The 23,181-nt window shown below is 36.9% G+C and overlaps 1 protein-coding gene across 1 annotated transcript in view; it reads left to right on the top strand.

Moving 5' to 3' along the window:
• Positions 1-23,181, top strand: part of CWC27 (CWC27 spliceosome associated cyclophilin) — a 167,845-nt gene that overhangs the window by 79,189 nt on the left and 65,475 nt on the right. The window contains exon 11 of the mRNA XM_079784692.1: positions 14,814-14,917. Coding sequence (XP_079640818.1) covers positions 14,814-14,917 — 104 coding nt within the window. The remainder of the gene's footprint in view (positions 1-14,813; positions 14,918-23,181) is intronic.

Raw genomic sequence — 23,181 nt, 5'->3', positions numbered from 1 at the left:
CTAAAATCAATAATTTAAAAAATATATATCCTTGGGTGAGGATTAAAAAATTTATTTGTTCACATTTTCAATCTTTTATATAACGTTGAAAGCATTTTGATGTCAGGAAAGCAAACTTAGTAAGCCAAGGACACTGTGGGAAATGGGAAATCTTTCATAGATAATTTACATAATGCTGTCACCAAGCAAGTATGACCTTCACAAAAATGACCTCATCCTTTTTAGTTAGACAAATCAGTTTCTTAGTGATTTTTATTCTGTGTGCTAACGTTTGAGATGTCTATCTTCTCATAAAATTCTTCCCTAGCCCCCATACCTCTGATGCTTTACAGGATTGGTGTTCTGATACCATTTCTCCTTTAGTTTATGCCTGTACTTATTTAACATGTACTACATATTGAATCACTGTGTTAGATACTGTGATGAATGTAGCTCATTAAATATTTTTTTCTAAGTGACTTTAGTTTCTTGTAAAAATGATGCCTACTCATAAAAAATTAAGGCAATGTATCAGAGAGAGAATAAAATAGGAAACCTAAAACAACACACCTAAAAACATCCAGAAATAACTGTCATTGACAGTAAGTGAGCATCATTCCAGATGGCGCTTGAACTCAGGACTAGAGGTGCGGGGCTGGGGAGATAGTGATAAACAATTATCCACTTAAATAAAAAAGTAAGACTATACAGCTCTGAAAATCCTGCAAATAAATGCTATGAACAAAATAATAATATAACTAACCAAATTGGAAAATGTGGGGGGGGGGGGGAATGTTACATATACTAATTTCCTCAACCTTTAGGGCAGGAAGTTAATCAGTACAGCATAAAATTGAATCATGAAAATTTTTTAACAACTCCAATTTCTTAACATTTTCATAACATCTTTTGAAATGTTATGAAATGGAAGAATTTCGTAGGAAATCTCTTTGAGACAAAGAAACATTTACATACAATTTACAAATTTCTTTAGTCTCACTTCCAATTAATAATTTTATGTTACATTCAAATAAAATAAAATATAATATGCTCTTTAATAAAATTATTTAACCTTGCTTTTTCCTCTTCTTGGCTCACTAAGGGAGATGAGGACACTGGGCATATCCCTGCCCTCTAGTTTGGAGAGAAGCAGACAAATACACAGAGTTGCAGCATACCTGAGCACAAGTGAACCCACCATGGGAACTGCGTTGGGATAGAAAATTTGAACTGTAACTGATGAATTGCTGGAGGCACAGTGTGGACAGATCTGAGAGTTAAAACTCCAGGGGGAACCGAGTCACAGGGGGGCGTCAACAATATTGAGATTTACCTTGCAGAGCTCAATGAGGTTCTCACAGTAAATGTCACTGATAAAGCTTAACTTTGACCTCTTGGAATAGTTAAGCTAGTTAGGATTAATTTGTAATCATTTTTGTTTAAGCATCCAGCCATTATTTGTTCTTCACTTTAATGGCTGTAATGAAAGACATCATTTATGTCTTATGTTGCATAAGTCCATAACTGCTTTCTTCTCGTGATATGTCAGTCTACATCATGTCAAAGAAAAAAGTAAACTTCATTTTACATGATTTATCTTTATTGATTTATGCTGATTGTTTTAAGATCACTTTGTCTATGTGTTCTGCATCTTGACTATGATATGCTTACATTTGAATTTTCTTTTTATTTATCCTGCTTGAATTCATTGAGCTTACTGAACCTGAAGACTGAAGTTTTTCATCAATTTTTGATAATTCTCAGATATTATTGTCTCACTCTTAGCCTCTTTATTTTCTCTTTCTGCAGTTCCACTTATACATGTAGTGGACTTCTCACTCTGTCTTCCATATCTTTTAACCTAGAGTTGATTTTTTTCACTCAAAGTTATGCATGCTTTCCATATATCTCTTAATTCACTCTCTCTTTTTCAGCTATTCAACTTTTCATTGAGTTTAATTTTAGTTATTCTATTTATCCCTTCTAAAAATTGTTTTGATTCTTTTTCCAGTTATTGTTGTAGACTTACATTCAATTTTTTATTTTCTTTAATTCTCTCCATATAATAAGCATGCTCATTGTCTGAAGATTTGAGGGTCAGGCTCTGTTATCTGTTGTTCCCCTGTTTCATTGTATATTATGAAATATTTTTTATAGGAGCTATTTTATTTTAGAACTCTTTAGAGTTTGTAAAATCTGGATTGGGAATTCCTTCCTTCAGATAGCATTTACCTTTGGTTCTAGGGGGTGCATTAGAGTACTATCACTGGTGATTTTAATGAAAAATATTCCTTATATAGTATCGTGAGAATATTCATTAGCTTGAAAGCCTGCTTACCTGCATGAACCTGAGACAGACAAGCTTTTTTAGTACATGTGTTTATTCCCATCCTTCCAATGAGTGAAAAATCCTTACTTTGTGTGTAGGAATAGCAATTGTATCCTGATTGTTAAAACCCCACGTTAAAACTCAGCCTTCCTAGGTTACTGAGACTAGTAACTCATAGTGTACCAATAACAGGTCTGATGCTTTCACTCTGGTTTGCAGTCCTTTCCTTATTTTTCAACACCTTCGTTTTTAGTGAGCTAAGTAAGATATGCATTTAAAGGTATTTTTTAATGTACTTATTCAACATTTCTAGGTATTTGATGGCAAGAGAGTTTTCAGGTTACTAGTATGCTGCCTTACTGGAAATGGAAATCTCATTTGTTTTTCCTATTGAGTTAATATCATTTGTAAAGTTGGATTGAGGAGCAGACACATGGATAAAGACCGAATTTCTGCCACCACAAATTTGCTCCACTTCTGTGAAATATGGGCTAAACCAAGTTCTTGCTGTGAAATAATATGTTTGATTCTGAACTCCTTACTTGGTATTTAGACAGAATAACAGTATCATCTACTATTGTCATGGACATTTTATGATTTTATGCAATGTTTAGTCTGTTTTGGAAAAGATGATACCATTTGTTAAGATTTGAAAGAGATCTTACAAAGATTAATGACAATCTACATCTGATGTCAAACTTTTTATTTAAAAAAATGTGATCTTTCAAATGAAAGGAATAAGATTATAAGTCTACAGGTGTTATATGGGTACAGTTAGATTTCTCCTTTCCAAATTGCAGTGTACTTACTGATAGGTATGTAGTTTTTCAATTCCTACATATTGGTCTAACAGATTACAAAGGGCCTGTAGAACATTATCTCTCAGATTAAATGCTATCTTCTGATAGAAGCTTTCCAGGATCACTTAGAATAAAATAATGTAGGTTCTGTTAGCCTCTCTCATAGAATTAGTGAACATATATATGTAAATATATATAGAGAAAGATTTCTTTGTTGTCATGTTTAATTTTTATCTTTCAAATAGATCATAATGAAATAATATAAGCAATTCAGTTCCAAGTGTTACTGACCAGAATTAGGATATGAGAATTTTATAATTTTTAATTTTTTTAAATGTTACATTTCCCATTTTCATAGCATATGGTTTTTAATCCAAGCAGTACATCAATGGCAGAAACCTATCAGTAAGCTTTTAAATCTATGCACCCATGAGAAAAATAGAAGGATTTGCCTTTTTAATCTCTTTAATTAGCCTGAGGTCTCATTTTGTTGGTAACTGAGTTTTTAAACAGTAAGAATAAAAGTAGTGTTGATGGTAGAAGTGAGAACAATAATGGTAATAATAGAAGCTAACAGATGTTAAGTATATATTCTGGGCCAAGCACCATATTAAAAATGCTAAGTTATTTCCATGGAATCATATTGTTTTCTTCCAGCCTTACTCTTATTTTCATTTCCAGATAAGAAAACTGAGACTTAACATTGATTAACTTAGTTGTCTAAAGCCATACTGCCAATAATACGTAGAACAGAGCTTTGGACACACAGGGAGTTCCCTGATTTAATTTGGTTAGATATTTCCTGGATATGTGTATATATTTTCAAAATTTATGTAGAAACTATAGCATATTCTGGTACTTTCTGATATATGGTAAATATGCATTTCTGCTACTGCTGATGATACCAAAGTCTAAAAGTTATGTCTTACATCTATAGTTCTAATACCTATAATGGCCTTTTTTACGGCTATTTCATTATTTCATCAGCAGCCAAATTGTTGTTTCATTAAAAACAGATTTGATACCTTTGTTATTAAAGCAATAGACTAAAAACCAGGAAGGGCGTACTGTTTGGTTTTCAATCATTTTCATGTGTTATGAATTATTATCAGATGTTGGGAAATTGCAAGCTTAAGCTAACTGCAAGTGTTACATCCATGATCCAAAAAACAGTGTAATGGACATGTGTTTATCTGTCAGCTTGCTTAACAAGGTCTCTAAGCAAATTCGTTTACTGTCTTATAAAAGAAATTTATACACATTTCATTCATTTTTGTAGATTAAAGTTCTCTTCAAAAACTTATCAAACGCTAAGTCTTGACAACTTTACCTTTTCTTTTTAAGGTGTATGTTAGAGAAGGTCAGTATTTGAGCTTACCACCCTTATATTAAGATATTTCTTATGACATAAGAACAAAGAACAGATATAACTCAAAATTTTCCTAAGGCACATTCCTAGAAACTAAAGAAAATTAGAAAAACACCTGGGAAAAAATAACAACAGACTGAAAATTATGCCATTGTCATTTTAAGTCTTCAATTTCAAATTGAAAAGCTGCATGATTAAAAAAAATTGCAAGATTATCAAACTCTTTTATAAAGTAATATAAATAGTCTGATAAATTATAAACATACTGTAGTTATAAAAACTTTTCCATGTAGTCACTTATTCATAGTGTCTTCTGTTGCATAAAAAATATTTAGCTTAAAAATAAGGTACTCAAGTTTAAATATACTTTTCTCTCAGTGGGTAGTTAGCAGATTAAGTGAAAAACTGCATAATGAATTAGGAGGTCTGTATCAGGTTCACCGTTCCATTACTGATGTGAGCAATATTGAAAAAAATCTCTCACTATCTCTACACTCTACTTCTTTGTATCTAAGATGAAGATAACTATATTCTACATCTCACCATTTCCTAAGATAATGGACTTTAAGATCCTAAATCCAAAGTAATTGAAATAAAATGATCTACAGAGTATAATCACTTTTCACATTTATATTATAACTAGAGGCCCAGTGCACGAAATTCGTGCATGGGACAGAGGGTGTCCCTCAGCCTGATCTGCATCCTCTCCAATCCAGGAGCTTTCAGGGGATGTCCTACTGATGGCTTAGGCCTGCTCCCTGTGGTTCTCTGCTCTCTGCGGGGCCTGCCTGCTCCACACTGCGGTGACTGCCAAGCAGGCTGTGCTGGGTGCTGCCTGCAGGCTGCACTTCACTGCTCCTGGGTCGCTGAGGCTGTGCTGGGAGCTGCCTGCGGACCAACTTGCCTGCTCCCAGGTTGCCACGGCGATGGCCAAGCAGGCCGTGCTGGGAGCTGCCTGTGGGCCACGCTTGCCTGCTCCCGGGTCGCCACAGCAACGACCAAGCAGGTCGTGCTGGGAGCCGCCTGTGGGCCGCCCTTCCTTGCTCCCGGGTTGCTGCAGCAACAGCCAAGCAGGCCGTGCTGGGAGCTGCCTCCTCCCTGCTGTCAGTCTCCACAGAGGCGATGAGGTTAATTTGCATACTCACTCCTGATTGGCTGGTGGGCGTTGCGGAGGTACGGTCAATTCGAATCTTTCTCTCATTAGTGTAGATTATGATTATGCATTTCAGAAATATTAATTTACACCTTCCTCAGACTCTTCTTAGTTGATGATAAAACAGAGGCAAAGAAGGATTAATTGCTTTTTTATGGCCACATAATGATGCTGGGTGTAGATCTTCTCATTAACATCTCTTTTTTTATGGGATGTTAAAGATCCCCAGGATTTTTTATATTTTTTTTATTGATTTCAGGAAGGAAGAGAGAGATAGAAATAGCAATGATGAGAGAGAATCATTGATCAGCTGCCTCCTGCATACCCCATACTGGGGATTGAGCCCACAACCGGGCATGTGCCCTGACCGGGAATCAAACCAGTGACCTCCTGGTTCTTGGGGCAATGCTCAACCATTAAGCCACACCAGGCGGGCAACATTTTTTTTTTTACCCAAATGTTTTGTTTAATATTTTGTAATGGATGTTTTTAAAAGAAAACAAAATCGATCAATAACATTAGAGTAGACATCTTCAGTGCATTAGTAATTAGTATCATTCTATCATCAATTTTTACTTGAAATCATTTTTATTTATTTAACTAGAGGCCCGGTGCATGAAAATTCATGCACTGGAGGGGGGTCCCTGAGCCCGGCCTGCCCCCTCTCACAGTCCAGGAACCCTCAGGGGCGGGATGGTGACGCCCCCATCACACCTCTGCTGCTGCCACTGCTGTCAGTGCAAGCCTCGGCCGGCCCTGGTTACCTGAGCCTTGGGCGGCCCTGGGCAGCTGGGCAGCTGCCATCTGAGGCTTGCCTGCACCTCAGGCGGCCCTGGGTGGCTGGGCAGCCAACATCCAAGGCTTGCCTGTGCCTTGGGTGGCTGGGGGGCTGAGGGGACTGCGGGACTCCGGAGGCAGGTACGCAGAGCAGCTGGGGTGGGCCCAGCCGTACCACGCATCTGCCGCTTGGCGTGGCTGAGGAGACTGGGCACCACCATCTTGTGGCTGTACGCACCGCCATATTTGAGGGCGTGGCAGTCAATTAGCATATTCCCTCCTTATTGGCTGTGGGTGCCACCATCTTTGTAAGGATGTGCTGGTCAATTATCATATTCCCTCTTTATTACATAGGGTTGCTTTTGTAATTTTACAGTTATGAGTTGGTTGTATTTTATCATTAAAAAACCGCCTCCTAAGCACCAGATAGTGTTCTTACTAATATTAATCCTTAATATTTGCATTAGTCTTACTATAATACATGTAGTGAATATAGCCACAATTTATAGATGAAAGAACTGACACCCAATGAGATTGGCAACTTTGCTCGAAGGCTATGCTTTAGTGCCACGTTCTCCAGGAAACCTTGAAAGATGAGGAAGATTTTAGTAGGCAGAAATAGGAAGAAAGACCATTTTAGGTCATGGAAATGGTATGAACAAAGGGGTATGTGTGCTCTAGTTCAGAGTTTGCCAAGGTGTGCTGAAGCCTAAAGTTTGCCAAAGTAATTATGACTAGTATATTTTGGCTGAAATTTATTATAACTATATAAGATATGTGAGAGATAAAGTTGAAAAAGTAGTTTGAAGGTAGCTCATGAGAGGGAATTAAATGCTCGGAAAAGTAATTAGTGCAAAATTCAGCAGGATTTAGGGAGATCTGAAGATCAGAGGAGTAGAATTGTAGGACTAGGACTTGGCATAAATGTGCAAAATGAATGGAAGAAACATCAGAACAGAAGCACGTAGACCAAATAGGAAACACTGTAATAGTTAGGTCATGAAAGCCCAGACCGCTGTCACTAATCACAGAAAAGAAGAGACTTTGTAAAGGAAGAAGGGTGATTACTTATCAGCTGTAGAAAGTAAGGGAGTACCCGAAGGTGGGCCTCACAGCCAGCATTCTGGTGATTTTATAAAAAATCGGAAAGATAGAAATAAGGTGGTGGGTTTTGAAGAGCTGAAATGATCAATCTGACTTTTAAAATGATAAAATTGATGCATTTATGGGATATCTAAATAGAGGTATCCATCTGGCATTTAGAAGTATGAACTTAAGCTTAAAAGTGAAATGTGTCAAGAACATCAGGCCGACGATCTTGATTTTATACAATGACTGCATTGAGATAGATGGAATTGAAGTACTAAACGTGGATGAAATTTCTAAAGAAGAGAGAAAAGAAAAAGAAGAGGGTTAAGACTAGGCAACTGAGAAGCACCTAAATTTGAGGAGCAGGAGATAGAAGAGTAAAACCACTGGAAACAGAAAGAATATCAACAGGGGACGAGGAGATCTGGTATCTCTGGGGATAGCAAAGGGTCTGAGGTAAGATGGTCAACAAAGTCAGATTCTCTTAAGGTCTACGTTACCACTAAAGGGAAGCTGTTGAAATTTTTGATTAGGAGGTCGTAAGTTACTTCTTAGAAGACAGCAATCTAAGGAGTGTATGGGTTATAGTAAGGTATTAAAATAGGTGGAGAGTGGGTAAAATGAAGACAAAAAGAGCCGTTAAGAAACTGGTTGTAAAACATATATATATGGAAGCTCAAAGTTGTGGAAAAATTGAAGGAAAATATTCTCACCTGGCCACTCACAAATGCTTAGTATTTAGACTTTGCCCCAGATTCTCATCCTAGCTCTATCTTTTGTTACCATCCCCCTAACTCCTTTAAAACATTTATGCTTTAGCATAATGTTCTAACATGCACCTGCGTTTTCCCACCTCTCTGTCTTGGTTTTGGCACACTGGATCTTCTTCACTGGATCTCCATATGACTCACGCCTACTCATCTCTCACAGCCCAGTTCACATGCCTACTCTGCGAAGCCATCCCTTATTTAGCCTGTGCTAATCTTCCCTTCTCTGAATTTCAAAATGCTTTAGTCATTTCTTTGTCATGGCAGTTACCGCTTTTTATTATGTACTGTTGTTATTCTTTATGTATTTGGCCTATGTCTGTCCCTCCTTGGAATTTAGACTCCCTTGGAGACTTTCTCAAAGTATCAGTGTACTATAATGGAAAGAGCATAGAAATCAGTCAATCTCATTTTTAGTTTCTAACTCTACCCTTTACTGATTGTGTGACTTCAGGCTAAGTATTTAATCTCTGTAAGCCTCAGCCTTCTTACCCTTAAAATGCTTAGATCACAGGTTATTAAGAAGAGTAAGTGGTGAGGGAAGAAACGGGTTTAAACAATCTATTGAAGTTAGGTTTCTTCCCCTCCATATTCATCTTGATTTCTGTGCTATCACTCAGAATGGTACCAAATGAATATGAAATGCTTCAGAAATTGTTGAATGAATTAGTAGTTTCTTTGTTATTATTAAATGTATAAAAGCTACTATAATTTCTAGACTGCTGATATTTTATTGGACTGATTTTTAAAAGGAATTTTTTCTGTCCTTGGAGCAGAGCATATTACATTAAAAATATTTATCAGATTAAAAAAAATTATAAAACAACAATCAGAACGGATGACTCTTGTATCCTTAAAGGAAGAAATAAAAATATCTCTAAAAGAAAATAATGTAAATTCATAGGGAGACTAGAGAAATCATTACTAAAAAGCAATCAGAAAAATAAAGAGATTTTGGAACTCAAAAACATTGTTGAAAACTGAATTAAGTATCTTGAAGCTCAGAGGAAGAATTATCACATAAATAGGAAAACCTCAAGGAAATAGAAATTATGAGTGCAAAGCGAAAGATAGATATGAAAGATACATTCTGTTGTTGTTAGAGAGTAAATAGGTTCAACCTTCTTGAAGCGTAATCTGGACTCTCCATCTAGTAATAAGCTGCATACTAGTATACCCTAATATAAAGTACTTATAATCCCAAGAGCTACCCTACAGTATAAGAGCATGAGTCAAAACTAATGTTCAAAATGCTTTCAGCAAGCTCATTGTAATAGCAAAAAATCACAAGAAACCTAAATGTTCATCAATATTGGCATGGGTTAAATAAATTAAGGCATGTTCACTAAAGAAATAAGAGATCTGTATATACTGATTTTGAGTGTATGTCCACAAATATGTATACATTTTATATTTTTATTGATTTCAGAGAGGAAGGGAGAGGTGGATAGCAATATCAATGATGAGAGAGAATCATTGATTGGCAGCCTCCTGCACACCCCCTATTGGGGATTGAGCCCGCAACCTGGGCATGTGCCCTGACTGGGAATCGAACCGTGACCTCCTGGTTCATAGGTCATCACTCAACCACTGAGCTATACTGGCTGGGCCCCAAATATATTAAGAGAGTAAAAGCATGTTATAGAAAATTAAATAGCATGGTTTTGTTTTTGTTGAAAAAAAAGTTTAATAATATATGCGTATATGTATAAATGTTTATGTATGCATGTATGTGTGTTTTCGTAAACATAATTTAGAATGTTATCCTCACACACTATTGATAGTAATTACCTCTAGGAAATGGGGCTAGAGTGTTGGGTAAGATGTTCACTTCTTTATAAGCTCCAAAATAAATCTGTGAACTTGTGAACTCTTTTAGTTCATTTTAATACTCTTTTGTATTTTCCAAAATTTATATGTATATATACAATGCAGAATTATTTGGTGGATAATGGTGATGTCATACAAATCACATTAAAATTCAAATGAATTCAAATTAGAAACACACTATTAGAAAAAAAATTAATTAGCTTAGAGTTAATAGTTTATAGAAGCCATTTCTTTTTTTAAATTTCTTTATTGATTAAGGTATTACATATGTGTCCTCATCCCCCCCTTACCCTCCTAACCCCCCACTCATTCCCTCACCCCCCCTCCCCGTTGTCTGTGTCCATTGGTTAGGTTTATATGCATGCATACAGTCCTTTGGTTGATCTCTTCCCCTTACCCCCACCCAATATAGAAGCCATTTCTTTTGCCATACAAGCAGAAATTAGGCTCTGAGGGAGCCAAATAAATGCTGTCTGGACTCAAAAGCCAGCCTATAGTTTATGTGCTTGCTTTGTAAGCAGTATTCTCCAGGCTTACAATTTTCATTCCCATTATATCAGATTTCAATATATTCTAGTGCCCAAGGATAGGCTTATAGTCCAGAGAATATAAGATTAGGAACCCTTAATCAATAAAGAAATTAAAAAAAAAAAAAAGATTGGGAACCCTAATATCAGACTGAAATCTAAAGACTAGACTAGAAATTTGCACTTCATTCTAAGAATCATGGATCCCACAAGTACTAACAAATGGTGTTGTTTGAATAGTCTGAAAGATTGTGACAATATTGTAAACACATCACATGAAAAATTCAGCATAATGAAGCATATTTTAATAATCTCTATAGACTTACTTTTTTATCTCACTTTGTCTTTTTTGAGTTTTTCAGAGAGGAAGGGATTTTCTGAATCCCCTGTGCTCTACTGCTTCTATAATAGTACTAAGGTATATGCTTTCATTGCCTCTCATTCTCTGCATACTTCAAATTACTCTTATAATGTTTATTCACCCACCATGCAGCATTTCCTCTTTAACCTGCAGAATAATCTTAGTCATCAGAAAACATTATCTACATTTCTGAATTACTTACCAAAGTGAAAATATTTTAAATCATTATAATAAAAAGATAAGGGTATTTAGTGGACAGAGCAAAGATGTGGTTGCTATTCCCTGTGTTTATATAACTTCAAGAAATAGGAAGTAATTACATCTATCTAAGAAATACATAATGAGAGCCTAAACTAGGCATTGATGGTGAAAGTCAAGAAGAGAATTTATATGTGAGAGAGGTTGGAAAATGACTTACTTCAACAGTGATTCAGGGGAAGGGAGCAGGGACAGTCCCAGTGGAAGTTTAAAGTCTGGTCATAACAGAAAGTGCTTCCACAATCAACTAGGGACTTCAGAAGAAGGAACAGGTTAGGGCAGGAAGGAGATGACTTCAAGTTTGGACATACAGCTTCTGTAATTATTGTGACATGTAGCCTCTGCTATTCCTCTAGATCTGGACCCTTGAAATGTGGCTAATTTGAATTGAGATGTATAAAGTATACACCAGATTTAGGAGATATAGCACTAAAAAAGAATGTAAAATATCAAAGTAATATTTTTATATTGGTTACATGTTGAAAAATATTTTGGATATTAATTTAACCTGTTTTTGTTGTTGTTGTTGTTTTACCATTTGTTTAATGTGGCTGCTAGGAAATGTATGTATCTTACATTTCTGTTGGACAGTACTAATATACATGGAGATTTGTAATAGATAGTTACAAATGCAGGACCAAAATCAGGGCAAAACATTTAGATTTGGAAATAACCTATGTAAAGGTGATACTTGATGTTATGTGATGATTAGATAAAAATGCCAGTGTACAGGGTATGGAAATGGGAAAAATGCCAACAATTATAGGATGAGAAGAGAAAGAGTAACTAGGAGAAGGAGAATTGGCGAATCAAGACTCTTAAGTGGTAGATAAGTCTGATTAGGATAGAATTTCAAGAAGGAAGGAGTGGTTAATATCATTGCATGATAGGCCAAAGAGGAAGAGGAGGATTGAACAAAGGCCATTGAATTTGGTTGATACAGAAGCAGTTTCAATAGAGTATAAAAAGGATTGATTGCAAGAGATTAAGAAGTTAGAGGTTGATGCAGTAGGCTGTGTATACAAACTATTCTTTCAGGCAAGGAATCCACTTGGGAAGATAATAATCACTTGATTGGAGCGCAGTCCAAGGAAATGTGATCATGTTTGTTGGCTGAATAAAAGGATCTTTGAAGTAGGAGTGCTTGAAGTTGTAAGAAAGAGAGATAATTTCTATAGTAAGGTCCTAATGCATTGGGTCCCAAACCTGTGTGCATAATGGAATCACCTGGGGACCTTGTCACAAAAGCAAATTCCCAGGCAACATCCAATATCTAAAGAGATCATATTCTCTAGAGGTTTGTCTTCTGGGAGTTGTTTTAACAAGCTTTTCTAGGTGATTATGATGTATCCATAAGGACAAACAAGTTAAGAAAATTAAAGGTGCAATTGAGCACATCAGTGAAATGGCTGAACAAATCATCCAGAATGGATGGAGAGTCAATTGGGCTTAGGATAAGACCAGTAGACCATGAACTACTGTTAAGGATTTGGCTTTTGTTATTAGAAGAGTAAGCACAGGTTCAGACAAATGAACGACCAAGAAAGCTAAAAAGGTTGCCCTGTCAGCATGGCTCAGTGGTTGAGCATCAACTCGTGAACCAGGAGGTCACAGGTTTGGTTCCTGGTCAGGGCACATGCTGGGCTGTGGGCTTGATCCCCAGTAGGGCTCATGCTGGAGGCAGCTAGTCAGTGATTCTCTCTGATCATTGATATTTCTATCACTCCCTCTCCCTTCCTTTCTGAAGTCAATAAGAAATTTTTTTTTAAAAAAAAGCTAATAGAGCCCTAACCAGTTTGGCTCAGTGGATAGAGTGTCGGCCTGCGGACTCAAGGGTCCCAGGTTCGATTCCAGTCAAGGGCATGTACCTTGGTTGCAGGCACATCCCCAGTATGGGGTGTGCAGGAGGCAGCTGATCGATGTTTCTCTCTCATCGATGTTTCTAACTCTCTATCCCTCTCCCTTCCTCTCTGTAAAAAATCAATAATATATATATATATATATATATATATATATATATATATATATATATATACACATACACTAATAGATGTTAATCAGAAGGGAAGTTTCAGAATTCAGGATCTTGGAGGCCAAGCAGATACACAATATGGCTGTGTGTGTCTGATGTGGGAAAGAGGTAAAAAGAGAACTGAGTCACTGACATTGTAAGACCCATCAGTTTGGTAACTATTATAGGACAGTGGTAAAATATATATGTTAGATTTAGAGATTAGGAAGAAGAAATAAAGGTTGAATCAGTATAGAATTATTCAGACTTAAGATTCCACTAAACCTTCGCATGGGTGTCTGTCTCAGTCTTTGTGATCCACTGTAGCTTTAGTTGAAAATAGAGTGGATGTTTAACATTCACAGATATAAAATGCATAGTTTTGATTATTCATAAGTGACCCTAAGGGTTCATCACAAGTTAATAAGTTTTTCCAAGGCATGAATTTGAATCTCCTGTACTAAAACTGGCTTGTTGAAACTAGTCATTTAACTAGTGGCTTACAGTGAAGTCACCATTTACATTTCATTTTGCCTTTAATATATGATTGTATTCATCATCAGAATACACTGGTCTGGTAGTTTTCACAGAAGAGGAAATTATTTGCCAAATTGTGGTATTAAGTGGGTATTAAAAGGTATTAAAATTTTTATTGAGTTTATAAAAATTTTAGCACTGCAGCTAACTTGTAATAATTGCTTAATAAATGGTAGTTATTTGTGCCAGTTCAGGAATTCAGTAAGTTTTATAGCCAAGTCTTTTTGGGTATGCCCAGGTTTAGTTAATAGTACTTATATTAAAAATTTTACTTTGATTTGGCTCTCCACAAATTATTAAACTGAAACTAGGATGTTAAATTTGCAAGTAAATTAGAGGGAAAACAATGGGTCATTTGTCACTTACCTAATTCTGTTTGATATACTTGAAAGGGGGTATATTTTATAATAATTCATATTATACTAGAGGCCCAGTGCACGGATTAGTGCACATTGAAAGGAAATTCATTAGAAGGTGGCTGGCGGAGCAGGACTGGGCAAGACGGCCGGTCATGCCCTGGAGCCAACCTCCTGAGGTCCCTCCCCGGCAGGCCACACCTGGGGTGGCACCGGGGCTCGAAGAGTATCTGCAGAGTGAGCGGGGTCCCTCCAGCAGGTGGGGTCCCTCAGCCTGGCCTGCGGGAATCAGGCCGAAACCAGCAGTCCGACATACTCCAAAGGGTCCTGGAGTGCGAGAGGGCACTCTGCAAAGTTGCTGTCGCTTGGCAGCTCCTATGTTGAGCGTCTGCCCCCTGGTGGTCAGTGCACGTCATACCTACCAGCCGGTCAGCCAGTCGCCGGTCAGCTGGTTGCTTAGCCTTTTATATATATATATATAGATCGATTGCTATCATAACTTAAAAATATCCTTTAAGTATATTTACGTATCACAAGTACACATACACATAAACAAAATGAATTACATTACAAGTTGTGTGTTTTTTAGAGATTTAATGAATTACTTGTTTTTGCTAAACAACTTTCTCTCAGTATATTTTATACTTATATGATTGTTTTTGCTTTATAGTGAAGAACTCAGAAAAGAAGCAAGACAATTAAAGCGGGAACTCTTAGCAGCAAAACAAAAAAAAGTAGAAAATGCAGCAAAACAAGCAGAAAAATCAAGTGAAGGTAAGGGTATTTGCTTATATTTTAACTTGGTACTTCTTCTTTCCTTATACCTTCACTGTTAAGGTCTTGTATAATCATACTACAATGGTCAAAACCAAGCAATTAATGTTGATACAGCACTAGTAACTAACTGTAAACCTTATTAGAATTACCTTATTAGAATTGGAATTCACAGTTTTCCCATTAATGTCATTTTTGTTTTATGATTACATCCAGAGTTCCATCATGTCTCCTGATTCTCACTTAGATATTTTGTAGAATGTCTCACCTTGCGTTTGTCGGGTGTTTTCTCATGTTAATATTGAGATTATGCATTTGGGGGCAAGATTGCCACGTAAGTGATATGTCCTTCCCAGTGCATTATATCAGAGGTAACAGGATGTCTGTTGTCTTTTTACTGGTGATATTACCATGATCACATGGTTAAAGTGGTGTTTGCTGAGCTGCTACACTATAAAATTACTCTTTTTCCCTTTGAGATTATAAGTATTTGGGGAAGATACTTTAAGACTATATAAATATTCGGTTTCTTTTCAAGCTTCCCCCACTAATTTTAGCCTCCATGGGTGGGTGTTGTCTGTAGACAACAGTTATTACTGTGGTGTTGTAATGGTGAGTTTGTATGTCCCTGGTCCCTGTTACTTTTATTACTTGGAATTCTTCTGTAAGAGAGAGGTCTCTCTTCTGTTATTTATTTATTTACTTATTTATGTCCGTATGGCTTATACGCATTTATTTTATTCTGTGTTTTAATCCCAAACTGTCATTATTTATTTTGTTGTTCAAATAATACCAGCATTCGCCCCTTTCTGGCTGGCCTCTGTCCTTTCATCCTGCCCCCATCCTTTGCGTTCTTTCTTACTTTCTGACAAGATGCTCCTGATTGATCTTGTGTTTTGCCTTCTGCACACCTGGACTCAAGCACTTCTCCAAGGAACTCCAGTTTCTCTTACTGGAGTTTGTATTTAGAAAACAAAATGTGAACACTAAGTTGGTCATTTTATTTTGATTCTATTATTTTTAAGAGTGTTACTAGGAGCAATACTGTATTGTCACTATCTTCTTAGAATGCTTAACAAAATTCATATTTAGCCCCTATCTGTAATACATTATGGATTACTTTTTTCTTAGGATTATATTTCCTCTAAACTTATTTTGATCTTTTAAAATTGACAAGTGTTGCTGATAAGATGATAGAAAATTATTTAGTACGAAAGATTTATGAATTTCAGTAAACATTATATTTTATTTGATATATACATGTTTCTTAGCAGTTTTTAAGTCTAGTAGTCTTTCTTCCCCAGGATTGAAAATGATACCATGAGCCATCTCACTGCAAAGCATTGTGGAAACAAAGTAGAATTTTAGGCATCCTTGAACGTATGTAGAACTTAACCTATCTTCCCAGCCAACAGATGCTCCAAGTTTAGGACTATGTAAACTCTGGGAACAGATCCAGAGGTTCTCATATGCATTTGCATGGTAAGATTATCACATAAAAAGAAGTAGGAAAGTGTTATTTGACCATGACTTTATAACGTCATGCATCAGTTGAGCTGAATACCCTCCTGAATACATTCAGGAAAGATTTCTTGTTTGAGCTATATGGCTACATATCAGGCTTTTGTAAGCCACTTCCTTTTAGTCCAAGACTAAATTATTTTAGTATTATAGCAACTCTGTATGATTTGGTCTTTTGAACATGATATGAAAAGACTGAAAATGCCTTGAATTAGTACTTTCCTGTTTGTTTGTTTATATCTAGCAATTTAATTTGCCAACTATCTTAGAAGTAGATAATCAATATTTAAAAAGAACCATGTAGATATTTTGGTGTGTAGTAAATTGTGTAAGATAGACCTACCTTTCCCAGGAATTTTTATCTGGATGCATAGACTACATCTCCTAATCTGAAGGGACTAAAAATACATTAATTTTATTTTTCATAGTAATTTTGACAGTAACATTCAGTGCTCATTATATGTAACACTAATAATTATAAGAATTCTTTGGAATATTATTATTTCTCAAAAAATAAACAGGAAATAAAACTCCCACTTGACCCAGTAATCCCACTTCTAGGAATATATCCCAGGAAATCAGAAACACCAGTCAGAAAGGATATATGCACCCTATGTTCATAGCACCACAATTTGCAATAACCAAGATTTGGAAACAGCCTAAGTGCCCATCAGCAGATGAGTAGATTAAAAAACTGTGAGACATCTACACAATAGAATACTGTGCTGATGTAAAAAAGAAAGAACTCTTACCATTTTGCAACAACATGGATGGACCTGGAGAGCATTATGCTAAGCCAGTGGTCAGCAAACTGCAGCCGCCATTTGTCACTCTGTTGACTAATGAGTTTGCCAACCACTGCTAGACTAAATGTTACCATGTAATTGGAAGCTGTGAGGATTAGGCAATTGTGGCATGTTGTGTGCAAAGAGGTAAAGGGTAGTATATGACAGTGGTCGGCAAACTCAGTCGACAGAGCGGCAAACTGTGCTAAGTGAAATAATCCAGTCGGAGAAAGGTAAATATCACGTGATCTCACTCATTTGTGAAATATAATGACCAACATAAACTGATGAACAAAAATAGATCCAGAGACACAGAAGCATCGAACAGACCGTCAAACCTCAGAGGGAAGGAAGGGGAAGGTGTGTGTGTGGGCGGGGGGGGGGGGGGGGGGGGGGGAGGGGGAGGTAAGAGATTAACCAAAGGACTTGTATGCAAGCATATAGGCATAACCAATGGACACAGACAATAGGGGGGTGAGAGCATATGCTGGGGGTTGGGGGCAGCTGGGGAGAGGTCAATGGGGGGAAAAGGAGATGTAATACTTTAAACAATAAAGAATTTAAATTAAAAAAATAAACAGGAAAGTACTAAGACCATGCATTTTCAGTCTTCCTAGTAAAGCTCAAGATCTGATATTCCTTATATCATGAGGATATTGTCAAATAATGGATATAATTATATATCTGTATAAGAAGAGCATTATCTAAACATAACCTGTTCACTTTTGCCATTGGTTTGCCATCTATTTACTTTTTAAAAGCTTTAGATAATCTATAAAAGAAGTCTTTAGTAAATGAAAGAAACAGAATGTCAAGGGATAAAATCATTATTATAGTCATACTAGAGGCCCGATGCACAAAGATTTGTGTAAGAATGGGCCTTCCTTCCCCTGGCTGCCGGCACCACCTTCACTCCAGCCGGACCCGCCTTTTCGCTCTGGCCTAGAGCTGCCATTCCGCCTTCCCACGCTGCCCAGAGGCCCGGAGCAGCCAGGGGCGGGGCGGAACACCTGCGTCAGCACCATGGCGACGACACAAGGGTCCCACCCCGCCCCCAGCCACTCGGTGCCTGCATATGCAAATTAACCCACCATCTTTGTTGGATTAATTTGCATACTCACTCCTGATTGGCTGGTGGGCATCACGAAGGTATGGTCAATTTGCATCTTACTTTTTTATTAGTGTAGATAATTAGAATTTTTATAGTAGCATGAAATTGAACTTAAAATTCTAAGGAGTTACATATCTTTGTTGAATGCAGAGTTGCAGTAGGCTGTAACACCCCAATGTGGGTAAATAAGAAGTTTTACTTAGAGACAGCATTGTCAGGAGAGATGTGCTGCAGGACAGTTCTGTTTGCAGCCCAGGAGTCTCGTTAGTCCCCCTGTAAATCACCCAGGCCTGTAAAGGACGTTTGTGGGGGGTAATAAATTTTAAATAAGATTGGTAGTTAATTGGAGACAGAGTTAGTTTCCTGTGTTGGCTCTGTCTAGTACTTTAATAAACTATATAATCCTTTTCATTAAATTGTGTTTCTAAGTACTTCCCAGGTTTTTTTAATTTTCATCATATCAAACTAGTACCAAACTGCACATAGTCACTTAGAGATATAGGTTTGGACATATTCTCTAATCAGCTTTAGGGAGATAAGGTGTCAGATCCTCTTTTCAAAGTTCTAAGCACACAATACCTGCTCTATGGCTAGTGCCAGAAATTGGAGGAGGAAGGGGCAACCGGAGCTTGTAAATCAAGAAAGAATTTTAAAGCCTCTTCATGAAGCACATCCCTGAGGTGCTTAGTTCCTCTCAAATTGCACTGGTCCATTTCAGGTTTCTTCAAACTAACTTTTTAATTCTGGATTAAGTCAGACTAGGGCCCCTCAGGTTTGATAGGTTGTGAAAGTGTATCTATAGTTTTTTACTACTTTTCATCTATCTAACCTATAATGTTAAACTAGCTTAATCTTGGTTTTTATAAGAAACAGAAATTCCTTTGGAATGTTAGCTTTGTGCTGTGTCTGATACCGTGTAGAATTAATTCCTCTTTTTGAGCAAACTAAGCAAAAATCCTTTTTTCTAAGTAGTTCACTTTCTTCAGGTACTCTTGAATTATTTTTATTGGGGTCCAGAAGTATGAGACCTATTTTTACTATAGTCTACTTTTAATCTATGTACTAACTTTTAATGTCATTTATGTAGAAAAGTGAAAGTATATGCCCTTGATTCGTAGAAAGCCTCTTGGACCAGTATTACCAACAGTAATACTCTTTGTTTCTTACTTTGGTCAGGGTGCTAACAAATTGATTATCTGGTTCTAAGTTCAAAATAGACTAAAGAATAATAAAAGTCAGGGAGAGTACCCTTTAAGAGGGCAAATTCATAAAATTTATAACTATATTAGCTATATATCTTAAGAATTAAACAATCTATATAATAAAAACCTAAGCAACCATTACAGTGGAACAACCAGAACCACCAGTCACTATGATGCACACTGATCACCAGGGGGCAGACGCTCAACGCAGGAGCTGCCCCCTGGTGGTCAGTGCGCTCCCACAGGGGGAGCACCGCTCAGCCAGAATCCAGGCTCACAGCTGGTGAGCGCAGCGGTGATGGCGGAAGCCTCTCCCACCTCCACAGCAGTGCTAAGGAGCAGCAAGCCGAGCGGTAAGGAGCAGTGAGCAGGGGGGTGGTAAGGAGCGAGGGCTCCCAGACTGCAAGAGGGATATCCACCTGCCAGCTTAGGCCTGGGCTGAGGTTCTTCGCCCCCCCCCCCCCCCCCCAGTGCATGAATTTCATGCACCGGGCCTCTAGTAAATAAATGAACAAGCAAAAGAAAAGCAAGGGCAGGGACTGGCCTGTGGATCTCTCTAGCCAACTATATTACTGGGCTAAAAAAGTGAGAGAGAAAGACATAGGTAAGGACATCTATTTTGATGGCAGCAAGAGGTGGAAGCTGACCACCTGACACTAGGTAAGTAAGGAAACACAGGAGCATAGGAGTGGATTATTATGGAAACCTTTGCTGTAGATGATACTTCATTTATTCTTAGAGAACATGTCAGATGCTCATTATAATAATCTTGATTCATTAAGAAAAGTTTAGCTGGTATTTATTATTGCTTAATAAGATAGAGAATGGGCAATGATTCTAACCTAATTGACAAAAAAAATAGTCATTTTAGCAAATTAAAGATAAGATTCTCTTATCTGAAATATTCAGTTGTGCAGAGCATCCTATTCCCTGGAAGTCTTTGAAAAATAAAGCTTCCCTTTGTAGTCAGGACCACCAGTCTCCCCGGTGAAATTTTAATGCATACATGTTATTACCTTCATGAGCCAAAAAGCACATTTCTAGCCATATGTCTTACAGTCATATAATTATTTAAATAATAAAGACTTTTAAAGGTATATAGCTAGTGTAAAGATGCACATAGCCTCACAATTAGACAAAGAATCTAATCTCTTGGTATAGTGAATATGAGATGATCATCTTTAATTTGAGAGTCCATAAAGCACTTTGTTCTTTTTTGGATATCTAGACATCAAGAGCAAGTCTTGTTGAAATTTATTTTAGAACCATACATTATGAGCATATTTAATTTTTATGTGCATTGAAAAATAAACTCTAACTAGTTTATATATTTTTCTATTTCTTGAATTCTATACCATCCTGCAGACCTCCTAATGGTAACTTAGGACTCATCTCTAGGAACCTATGTTAAGGGTATCTCTCTGCAGCCCTTCACTATCTCTATATAGTTTTTTTTAATTAGCATTCTTTCTGCCTGGTGATTGACGTAATTCCAATGTAGGAAATTTAACAAGAGCCTTTAGCTATATTTGTCATAACTCTAGTTTGTCTTATTATTAATATCGATGCCATTCCTAATCTAGTAAAATTAAGTTTGCTCATTGATACAGCTAAGCATTAATATTTGGTGGTAATTGTTAATAAAAGCTATATTATTTCTTCCAATTATGAAAGTAACATATGTCCTTTGCAAAAAGTATCAGAAATATAGAAAAGCATATAGATAAAAAGAAAGATCATCTTGTAATACTTCTTCCAAAGACGGCCAGTTAACTTTGTGATATTTATTTTTCTTGGCTTTTTAATCTTTATGCCAGAAATATACATTTGTATTCTTTGCCATAATATTTTATTATAATCTTGTTTGTCATACACCTTTTTTTAAAAAAACTTTCAAGTGAAATTGGCCAGTAATTCTTAAATGTACCGTATAACCTGCTTTTAGGGGTATTTGTTCCTCTTAATTCTATCATATCAGACAGAGTAAGATAGAGAAGACATGAATGTGGTGAAGAGATGAAAAATTCCTACCATCTTCAGCTCTAGGTTTAGAAGATGTGAGGGTACTGGCACCCAGGGACTTCATCTCATTACGATGGGAGTTATTTAGAATGCTCATAAATTAAAACAAAACAACAAGCAGAAACCTGCTGACACTGCCGAAACCGGTTTGGCTCAGTGGATAGAGCGTCGGCCTGCGGACTCAAGGGTCCCGGGTTCGATTCCGGTCAGGGGCATGTACCTTGGTTGCGGGCACATCCCCAGTGGGGGGTGTGCAGGAGGCGGCTGATCGATGTTTCTAACTCTCTATCCCTCTCTCTTCCTCTCTGTAAAAAATCAATAAAATATATTTAAAAAAAAAAAAAAAAAAGAAACCTGCTGACACTGCCTGGTAGCTTGCCACCTCCTCACATCTCAAGTGGCCACTGATAAATCTGCAAGGAAATTTTATAAATTGCATTAGATATTTGGAGCCTGAACTGACATAATTACAAATTTGTCCATTTTAGAAAGTAAATGAGGTGAGGGCTGTGTGTGTGTGTGTGTGAGAGAGAGAGAGAGAGAGAGAGAGAGAGAGAGAGAGAGAGAGAGAGAGAGAGAGCATGTGGTGTTTTTTATTTTGTCTTGGTATTTAAATTGTCTCATAGCAAGGGGACTACTCTCGTCATTAAAAGTTTGATTACAACCAGCATTCCCATTTAGGAATGGAGTTCTTAACTATTCCAGACTGCTGTCAAGACCTTATTTTAAGTATGATGTTTTTCTTTTATGTGACATTTTCTGAGGTTTTGCCAAAAATGACATCAAACATATAATTCATTTGAGTGCTGACTTTCTTCAGCATCTTGCAGCACTTAATCAAATTTGAAAAAGATACTCTTTTCACAGCTTTATAGTGTAAACCTGTGAATATGTTGCATTAAAACTTACTTTGGACAGGTTAATCTGTGTGGCATTAGATTGATTTTTTTAAATGATTAATGCAATATGCTGACAGTTTTAGATGGTTATAGTTTTAGAATTCTTCACATCAACTCCTGGCACATGGTACAGATGCAGCTCTTGAATATTAGTAATTTCTCATGCAAAAGGCAGATAATCCCTAAATTATACTAATAGCTACATTAAAGAATTTGAAATGCCAGAAAGAACAAAGAGAATAATAGATTTCTCAGAACTAAGATGATGTCAAAATATTAAGAATCATTAAACATCTATTTGGAAGTACAAAAGTAGTTTATATTGTTTTTTTAAAGTGGCCACACCCAAGTGTAAGCTTATTTAAAATACTGTGCTGCAGTATGTTTAAAATGTGAAAGTAGGCTCGCTTTAAGAAATACCTTGTGCATCAAAACTCGGATCTTGAGTATGCTCTATTTACATTGAATACTTCTGTGCAGTTGTTACAGTGTGGGTTCTAAGTGGAACATCCAGCCCTTCCCTTCGATTGTATACATGGGAAACCAAAGGCCAGCCAATGAAGGGACTTACCCAGAAGCACACAGCAGATTACTAGGACTAGAACTCAGGTCCCCTGGCTTCCAGTCCAGTGATCTTCCATGACTCCATTCCTCAATCTGATCCAACCTCAAGTAGATACAGTTTATAAAGTTTTAATTGGTATTTATTAAACTTCACTTTGGT

This window comes from Cnephaeus nilssonii (genome assembly GCF_951640355.1).
Source record: "Cnephaeus nilssonii genome assembly, chromosome: 2".
NCBI lineage: Eukaryota > Metazoa > Chordata > Mammalia > Chiroptera > Vespertilionidae > Cnephaeus > Cnephaeus nilssonii.
The sequence above is the reverse complement of the archived record's forward strand: the minus strand, read 5'-3'. Positions and strand labels throughout refer to the sequence as shown.